Here is a 10,416-nt window from a genome sequence, read left to right on the forward strand (position 1 = left end):
GTTGTACACTCATTATTGTGGTGCATTGTGGTATTGAACGAGTGGACTCGATAACGTCCACTATGGTTTTGGCTCCACTACAAATGGCTGTCCCCTCAAATACCTAGTGCCCTATTTAGGGTATAGGGGGTGATTTCGGACACAGCCCTAGTTTTCAGTTTGTTTCTATGGTTTCTCATTGATTTGATTATCATGTGCACCTGTTATTCATTTCATCGATTGGTTTGTTTGTATTTAAGCTCTGTGTTTCTTTCAGTTCATCATCTATTCTCGTCAGGTTTATACAGTTATTCTATTCAAGGTTTTCAGTCAAGCATGTTTTGTTATTAATAAATCTTTAAACTACTCCATTTCTCATCTTTATTTGCAACCTCCGCCGACAACAAGAGACTTAGTTATTTACATGTATATGCATGTTAAGCTGGGATAGGAGAAATTATTTTTTGAATTTTGGATTTTTCAAGAAAATTTCACACTTAATCCTTAAGTCTCTCGACTTACAGTATAATTGTATTTTCTCTAGGAGCCCATATGTGTGTTTGTGCGTGCGTATGTGTGTTTGTATTTTCCAGGGAGGAAAATGGAGGTTGGTTGCCAGTAAGACCCAGACGTGGAATATCTGATCATCTGTCATGTTCCTGTCTGTCTCTGCTCTGTGACTGTATTAGTGCACGGGGTTTCTGGGTTACTGCAATGTAGCACACAGAGTTTTTTCAGTGTCCCAATCTCTCCATCTCTGCCTCTCTGTCAATCTCTGGCAATGACCTCAAGGTCATTTTGACATATGCCTTCATCAGCACACACAACCTGGTAAACACCCAGTATGACAGATTGAGCACACTTTTACAGTTTTTTTGCTTACTTTATCCTTTATGTCTTTGAAACAACGTTCAATCAGAATATTGAATAGAGAGCAGACAGGGGAGTCAAGAGTACAGCGATTTAAATAAAAGCAATATGCTGACCTCAACAATTTCCTGCCTGTGGTCTTTTTCTAGGAGCTCTCAGAATGACGTTGGCATTATTGACTCTGCGCCAGGAAATGTTCGACAACACATATTTTGGCAAGAGAAAGTGGGAAAGAGTGAGACAGAGAATGAATAATGGACTCAGATTATGGAAGAGAGACAGTGTGTAGGCTCACGTCTGATGTGTTAGAGCAGGAAGACAGTGAGCAGCATAGGTGCAGTGGAGACGACTTAATCACATTACATCATATCACACTATACAGATACTGTCCCTGCAGGACTACAGCACCATGTTAAACATCCATTTACCTCAATTTCAAGGTGTCTCATTGTTTGTATGTGTTTTTTTGCCATTACTCCTCACTCTTGCCTTTTGAAATAGTTCTGAGTCTTCAGCTTCATATTTTATCACTTCTGTGACAGTCTCGAAAACAGCAGAAACAAGACATCAGTCTTGGAATGTGAGCTTTGTGATATCTTTTTCTCTCCTAGCCTCTCTCCCTCTCTCTATCTCTCTCTCTCTCTCTCTGACATAAGTTTGGATTTGGTAAGATTTTTTAATGTTTTTGAAAGAAGTCTCTTATTCTCACTAAGGCTTCATTTATTTGATCAATTTGATTTAAAAACAGTAATATTTTGAATTATTATTATATTATTACAATTTAAAATATTTGTTTTCTATCTATAGATATTTTAAAATGTAGTTTATTCCTGCGATGGCAAAGCTGAATTTTCAGCAGCAGTTACTCCAGTCTTTGGTGTCACATGATCTGTCAGAAATCATTAATATGCAGAAATAGAAATCCTTTGTATTATTATAAATGTCTTTACTGTCACTTTTGATCAATTTAATGTTTCCTTGCTGAATAAAAGTATTAATTTCTTTCAAAAGTGACCCCAAACTTTTGAACAGTAACATATTTATATTAGCTGAGTGAACTTCGCCAACATGTTGCTCAGCTGGTGCAGTTTAATGAATCAACTGGCGAATTGGTCTTATTGAATCAGCTTGGATGACTCACTTACTCACTGAACAGCAGGTTTTCATGCCTGTGCTCGGTGTCGCCTACTGGAAAATCGATATCCTGTAAGATACAATTGGTTGTGCCTATGTATCAATTTCTTTACAAAGTTACATTGTAATTTTTAAAAAATAGGTAAGGTTTTTTTATGAATGAGTTAGATTAGAGAGTGTACAAATGTGCCTACCATACTTCTTCCATACTTTTGGAAAAGAATCCCAAGATTCACCTCATGAAGTTGGTGGCAGACACGTAAAAAGGGTGATGACTTGAAAAATAAGAATTGATGTAAAAAGTTTGGCCATGCTTAACAATGTTTATACTTTATGTACAACTCTATATCTCCACTTTTTTTTTTTCATCTTGTGTCCCTCCTCTATGCCATTTGATATTCAATTATGCGGTTACTCTGAGTAATAAAAGATTTTGCCCAAGGCCCTACAGGGCCCTTATATCTGAAAGTGTAGAAACCTAGTTGCAAGTGTTTTCCATAACTTAATTTGAATCTTTTTTATAAAAGCTTTAATATTAGATGTTGAGACTAGAGTAATATAGTTTATGGTTTTCCAGCATGGCTTCTGATATATGTGCCGTATTTATGCATTTAGGGCTAGACTCCTGCTGCGGTTTCATTTCTCATGAATAATATTTTTTTGATGAATATCTGACGCATTTCCATGAAAATATAAGATGTGAAAATGTTTGGGGGTTTGAGTTCAAATTGGAATTTTAGGAAACAGCTGACCCCAGGGGTTTGTGGTTTGTGTATGTTGACATATATGAAGGAGAATGTGCTCTATAACAAGCGTTGACTTCTGTACATGCCAGTAAAGTGTTAGGTGTTGTTTATCAGAACTTCTAGTTGTGTACAGTCAGATAAAAGAATGTAGCTCCGTTTCAATTATTGCAGTAGCTCTGTTTCAATTATTCAGCTCTCTGTCCAACCCCTTGTCTCTTCCTGACATCCCTACTCCTGGGTCCCCATATCTCATTTACTAAGCAGCTCACAGATCGGATTATCCCAACTGCATTTCGTTTTCAATACATCCATTTATGCATTTTCAGACCCTCCCTCTAGATTCAAACAGCCAGCCAGACCACCTAACATTCAATCAGAGACCCGTACAAGAAAGATGGCTGTCAGTTCGTATAACCTGTTTAGTGCTAACAAAGACTGAGACATATACTGGAAAGATTGCAATGGTAATTCTGTGCATTTCTTTGTTTTACTCTGGAAATGCAGCATTTGGGTTGAGCTAAACCTATTCCAACCACCCTATTGATTTTAATTCATCATTATACTCTGCTGTTCACCCAGAATGCACATGAATCCCACATGTAAGGCTGTGCTATTTAAGGCTGAATGATTTAGTCCTATTGTGATTGTGCTGTGAACTGTTAAATAATGAACATTTCATATTTCGGTTTTAAGGTTAAAATAACAAGAAGCAACATGATTTCAATTTTATTTTGATTAATTGTGCAACCCCACTGCTATAAATGCTGATCTCTAAAGCCCTGGTGTAAGTCTTAGTAATCTGCTCATTGGCTCTGTAGGTGATTTCTAAATGTACAGGTTGTATAGATGCAGTGGCTGTGGCTGATTGGTTTTGGGCTCAAAGGAGGGGGGATGTCATTGACATTTCTAGTGGCAGTGCAGAGATAAGGTCACCCTAAGTGCATTAGCACTGAGAAATTGACAATCAGCTTGACGAGTTGCAAATTGTTATCCTTCTTTAACATGCATAATGTCTGCAGCTGCAGTCACAGCCACTTCATCCCCACCGCAGGGAGACGAGGAGCAAAAGTCTGAGAAATGATGGGAGGAAGGTGTTGGAGTAGGAGGGAATGAGAATGACTGAGAACTGGGGAGAGTGACAGAAAGGGAGAGAGAGGGAAAGGGGACAATGCACGTACTGGACGGAGGAGGACGAATTGTGTGCTGAGCATTTAAAATTGCTGAATTTACACAAATGAATCACCTCAGAGCTGCCGTGGTTTGATAATATGTCCCGTCTAACTGCGAGTCTGTTGCTTCTATGAAAGATTGAGAATTTACAAAGGCTTTTCAGACTTGACAAGCAAAAGCATAAATGAGTTTTGAAAGGTTTTTGAAAGATGTAAGTGTGGCAGAGTGAGGCTCTTATGGGAAGGCAGGATGTTTGTGGAGCGAGGTTTGCAGTCTTTGCATTATGCAGTATTTCAGTTGGTTTCTGGATTCTGATTGTTTCAAGGTGTTGATTTTCTACTGCATTGCTATAAATTAGTTCAGAGATTATACTTGAAACTAGAGATTGTCTGCTTTTTTGTTGTTTTGTTTAGTTTAAATGTTTTCCATTTTTGTATTACTGATAAACCTTTTGCTCTCACAGACATGTTATTTTAAATCTCCCTTTAGCAAACACTTTTCTATTTTAACTTCTAATACCGCTAAGCTGGCTTAAAGGGTTAGTTCACCCAAAAAATAAAATTAGGTGTATGTGACTTTCTTCTTTCAGTCAAACACAATTGGTGTTATATTAAAAATTATTCTGGTTTTTCCAAGCTTTATAATGGGAGTGAATAGTAACCGATATTTTAAAGCCTAAAAAACACATCCATCCATCATAAAAGTTATCCATATGGCTCCAGGGGGTTAATAAAGGCCTTCTGAAGCAAAGTGTTTTTGTAAGAAAAATATCCATATTTTTAACTGCATAGACAATAATCACTAGATTCTGGTAACGTCCGTCCACGCGTTCACGAGACAGTCGAGTTCTGGCATATGAAATAGGTTAGCATAAGCATAAAGCATGAGTAGCATAAGCTTAGGTGAGAGTAGATATCTTTCGCGGTTTCATCAAACTCAAGCCAGCATATTTTTAATGTAACTCTGTGCTTGACTGGAAGAAGAAAGTTATATACACCTAGGATGCCTTGAGGGCAATTGAGAGTAAATTATGTGATAATTTTCATTTTTTGGTGAACTTACTCTTTAAACACCTACCCCTGGTTTCAGAGATGAGGCTTAAGCTAGTCCTACACTAAAATGCATGTTTGAGCTGTTTAACTGAAAGCATATCTTAAAATTCTTCAGTGCCACTTTTTTGTCTCTTATTTTTTACTAAGCCACGTTTATGAATTAGAAATATTTTATTATTCTATTTTTATTTATTATTAGTAGTAATGGCAGACTTTATTGGTAGGATTTATTCCAATATATTAAATATTTTTATATTATATTTATCTTCCCCTGTTAAATATTAAGCTTGAAATATTTTTCATTTTTCCACTGGAAGTTGGGAATGTCTTGAGGTAAACACATTATAAAGAAATGTGCATGTGCTACACCCAAAGTGTGACAGTCCGTCATCAATTATTTCTTACAATTCTTGTTCTCTGTCTGTGGCTATGTTTCACATCATAGATCTTACCGCACTATTCTGAATATTTGTTGAGAGATGTCATCTTTTTTTCTTTGACTGTTCACATTTGTGTTTATACTGTAAATTACACATACCTGCATCATTGTGAACAGGCAGTTGACCACCTGTGAGGGAGCATATACAGAAACAATAACATCACATGCTTTACATGTGACAACATGACAACAACAAAACTGTTACATCACCAAAGGTCTTCAAGTAACTGCAAATTGAACAGCTAATTTGCTAACATGGCATGACTGTGATATATTCCCTTGAGTTTTGTTTGAACTAATGCATCTCACCAAATATTAATTAAATCTGCTATCTCAGCATCTTTCCACTGATTCTGCTTGCTCCTCCCCCGGTTTTTAAGATTTTAGCAAGGCACTTATTATGATGATATGCATACAATATGTTAACAGAATGTGTGATTTTAGATCTGACTGCATCAGATATATATAGTTTCAAGGATCACATCTAGAGGCATGTCACATGAAAGGAGAAATCCAATTTGTATCACTTCCAGCATGTTGGCTGAATATCGAGTGTTTAATTCAGGCATTTCAAGGTCAAAATGGTCTGGTTTTTCTTTTCTGTTAGCTCTCCCTCCCCCACCGCCTCAATCTGACCTCTGACTCTGGCTAATTAACTGATACAGCTTGACTTATCGGATAGTGTGACTTGAATACTAAAAGTAAACACTGAGTTTTTCTGGAAAATGTTGTGGCTATCTGCCCTATCCTTATCTTATCCATTTCCCTTCCTCCTTTTTTGTGTTACTGACCAACCTTTTGCTCTCTGAGGTATTTTATTTTAAATCTCCCTTTCACAGTTTTTTTTCTACTTCTAATAAGCTAAGCCTAAACGCATTGATTTTGAATTTAGATCCAATGTCTTTTTATTAAAAATAATTGATTTGGGAATTAAATTAATTTCACATCCTCTCTCTCCGCAGGGTGTGTGCTCCCAGAAATGCCAGCACATGTTCATCGTAGAGACGGTGTGTGTGGCCTGGTTCTCCCTGGAGTTTCTGCTACGGTTCGTGCAGGCTCAAAGCAAGCTGGAGTTCCTCCGTGGTCCTTTGAACATCATCGATGCCATGGCCATCCTACCCTACTACGTGTCTCTGGTCGTGGGAGAAACCCCCGCTGACGAAAATGAGCGACCCTCTGGAGGTAAGGGCTACTTGGACAAGCTTGGGTTGGTACTGCGGATCCTACGTGCCCTTCGGATCCTGTACGTGATGCGGTTGGCCCGCCACTCTCTGGGCTTGCAAACGCTGGGGCTGACGGTGCGACGGAGCATGCGCGAGTTTGGCCTGCTGCTGCTCTTTCTCTGTGTTGCCGTGACGCTCTTTTCACCACTGGTGCACCTGGCAGAGAGCGAGCTTACCGGAGTACAGGATTTCAGCAGCATTCCCGCCTCTTACTGGTGGGCAATAATCTCTATGACTACAGTAGGTTATGGGGACATGGTGCCCAGGAGCATCCCCGGTCAGGTAGTGGCGCTCAGCAGCATTCTGAGCGGGATCCTAATCATGGCCTTCCCAGCCACTTCCATCTTCCACATGTTTTCCCGCTCCTACCAGGAGTTGAAACAGGAGCATGACAGGCTTTTTAAGGAGGAGTGTGCAGCAGCCGCAGCTGCTACCGCAGGTGCCGAGGAAGAGCAGGATGGAGGATGGGTGGACTTTCCTCCTCCTAGACTAGTTCTTACTCCAGACACAGAGACGCCAGGCTCTGTTGAAGACCTTGCTCTCCTCGGGAACGGTGGAGAGACTTCCGGGAATAACAAGCACCTGTTACCAGCTGGAGCCTTTTAAGTGATGCACAACCATTGTACTCTTCTATAGTTAAAACCTGTGCTTCCCTTCCCTCATACTGAACCCTTTTGCAGTGGACAGGGTGAATTTTCATGGACAGCTCTGTCTAAAGAGTTAAAGGGCCTTGAACATACAGTATTTTGTCTTCCTGAAGAATCTCATTGAAGTACTATTTCCCTCATATTTACACTGTGGACTTATGTCAGATTTAGCACTCCATGAAAATCCATGCAATAGAAGTAAAAAATAAAGCTACATAGTTTAACTTTGGAGCCTTTTTCCACACCGTTAGACATACGACTGAGAAATTTCTGCATTTTTTAACAAATCCAAAGATGTGCTTTTTGTGGACTGTTTTAAATGCAAGAATTGCTCTTCTAGAAAATGTGCATAATGCATATAATTTTCTGCGTTGGTCGGGACGGACATGCAATGGCTTTTGAACAGCTCCAAATAAAAACAGCAGTAATCTCAGAGTCTTGTCCTGTTTTTTAGTGTTCATGGAAGGATTTTTTTTAATCCTCTTCTTTGAGACACAGTCACCCTGTTCTCTTCTACTTCATTTTACGAAATAGCACATGTGTGCCCCTGCCATCTGCCAGCTCTGAGGAGATGCAACAGTTACGGAGTAATAAAGCTATGATTGTTTTAGTGTTATTGCTAGAGTTGAGATTCAGCCATGTCGTGACCTCAGTGAGGTCGACCCTGTTTTCATCATCTTCTCTTCTTCTTACCAATTTCTCCCTAAGAGAGTCTGATGCCCCCATGTGAAAAGCTTCTCTGTAAGGTCACAAAATTGTCCTCCTGCCCAATGCTTGCAGGGCTGATGGGGGGATCTTGATGAGGCTGGGGAAAAACATGAAATAAATACTCAGAGGAAAAAAAAAAAAAAACTTCTTCTGGAGTCAGATCCTGTGACGGACTTTGCTTTGTCAACAAATCACAAATTTGCACATCTAATCCAATTATTCAGTCATGTTGCATCAGATAAACAGCCTTGCTACTGTGCTGAAAGTCCCAGAAGGCTGAGTCATGAATCGGAAAAGGTACAGAGGAAACAAAGAGGCTTTGATGGACCAATCAAATTACACGTGTAGCTTTTCTCAGGATTAATCAGCTGGTTGAATCATTAAATGGACATCAGCTCGTTCTTAATGTAAAGGTTAAACCTGTTTATCACTTGTTTTTCTTTCACGATACACAAGCAGGGCCAGGATCAGGTCTTAGTCCACTCTCAAGTTACATAGTAAGTACACTACCCAGATAGTCAAACATTTCTGTCAAAATCACTATATCACTTACTAGAAATGTCATCATTATGTTCTTCAATCTCTCAAGTCGTCAGAAAAGGAGGATAAGAATATATTTGATAATGGTACTGACTTGTAAAGAGCTTCAATGAAGATAAACAAAGCCAAAAAATGAAATCATGGCATGCTCCGCAGCAATGTTGATGATAAATGCCAGCTACATTTAATGCACGACTAAAATTGTGTTGCGGGTCATTGAGTCATCAGCGTCCTAATGTTTAGTGCTTAAATTTGTGTTCACGTTATACTGATCTTAAACTGTTATGTAACATAACCTGGAAGAGAAAACCATATTCTTAACCATTTTGATGGAATGTATTCTATTGCAATAACAATTCATATGAACTTAATAACCATCTGCACCATTTAACAGCATTAGATGGGGGGGAATCTTCGTGAGATATGCCATCAGCTCAGCTATAAAGATGCTTTTAGCCGCAGTGCTTATTGAGAAATCTTGTTGAAGGATAGTTTGAATGATGTATCATATGCCATTATTTATCAAGAGAGGCCATATCTAGATGGCAAGTGTCTTCTGCTGGCACCAGTGATTGATGTAGAAAGCATCAAGAAGGGTTTAAGAGGCCATCCATCAGATATACTTGATGGTAAGATTGATTCCTATTCAATGGATAAGTTGATTTTTAGATTTCAAAGTGTGGTAGATTTAAGATTTAGTTTTCTCATCAAGTAAAGACATTTACAGTGCAATCTGAGCAATAAGTCAATGATGTATGCGTATGTGTATGTTTTGACATTTCAGAGCATTTCAGCAATCAGTAACAGCACTTTTTCTGTGCTTATGCACAGCAAATCTTTTAATAACAGCAACTTGAAATATGACACATAAACTGTTGAAGGTCAGAGTGTAATGATCAATGAACTTGTTAAGAATAAACTTCAGTGAATTGTTTTTTAACGTTATAATATGCAAAGTGAAAGCCAGAAACAGCACAAATGTGTTTAGAATGTTTTATTTTTCTTAATTTAAGTTAATAAATGTGTGTTTCTGATGTCAGACATTTTAAGCTTTTGGAACAAGTAGTTTTTGCAGCGTAGTGTCATTAAATGGACTTTTGAACTGTTTTCAGTTATTATAGTTACATGCTATATTCAAGATCAAGGAAAGTTGTATTTCTCATTACATCCTTTTAACTATTCATGAGTGGTATGAGTTCTGCAGTGTTGTCTGGATGCTTCTATTGGCATATCTGTGATGTTGTCATCATACTATATTTCAGGTTCAAATGTGACTTTTTATCACTTCATATAGCTTAATCACTACATTTAGCTGCCAGTTGGCAGAGATGCTATAAGTGAACAGATGTTTGAGTTCTCAGTATTCAGTTCTATTTTTGATCTTGTATGTCAGTGAGGTTATAACTGGGCATTGGCTTGTCAGTCAGTCTGACTTGTTTGTTTGTAAATGGATTTGATGGACTTGTGAACTTTGACTGACATTATAGTGATCTAGATATACAGCAGCTACTGAATTGCACTGTCTAATCTCATCTCATCTAAAGCAGTACACAGGTTTCAGCATGAACATTCTTTTTCAAATACACAGTCGGTAGTATAGATTAAAGAAAGAGTCACTGGTCATGTAACTAAACTTAGCCTCATTGAACTCAAACAGCTCTTTTTGCTTTCACTGTGGACAGACAAATTGCTGGACGTTGCGAACGTATTGCATCGCTCCGACACAGTGTAATTTTTCCCCCCTCTGTCTGTCATGATGGTAAAAGCCTAAATGGGGAAGTGAGCTTCCCATTAATCTTAGCTGACAACTTGACCATAGATGTACTGCAGTGTGGCAATGAAATTCTGGAAAGAGTCTCGCTTGGAAAGTTAAAGCATTCCTCTTCTTTGTATCACACAAGCGTCATC

The 10,416-nt window shown here is 38.5% G+C and overlaps 1 protein-coding gene across 1 annotated transcript in view; it reads left to right on the plus strand.

The window, feature by feature from the left end:
* The window catches only part of kcng4a (potassium voltage-gated channel, subfamily G, member 4a), a 28,667-nt gene extending 20,691 nt beyond the window's left edge, over positions 1 to 7,976 (plus strand). Inside the window, exon 3 of the mRNA XM_067389213.1 lies at positions 6,353 to 7,976. Coding sequence (XP_067245314.1) covers positions 6,353 to 7,219 — 867 coding nt within the window. The 3' untranslated portion in view covers positions 7,220 to 7,976. The remainder of the gene's footprint in view (positions 1 to 6,352) is intronic.
* The last annotated feature ends 2,440 nt before the right edge of the window (positions 7,977 to 10,416 follow it).

The sequence above is a fragment of the Chanodichthys erythropterus genome, chromosome 7 (assembly GCF_024489055.1).
Source record: "Chanodichthys erythropterus isolate Z2021 chromosome 7, ASM2448905v1, whole genome shotgun sequence".
In the NCBI taxonomy this organism is placed as follows: domain Eukaryota; kingdom Metazoa; phylum Chordata; class Actinopteri; order Cypriniformes; family Xenocyprididae; genus Chanodichthys; species Chanodichthys erythropterus.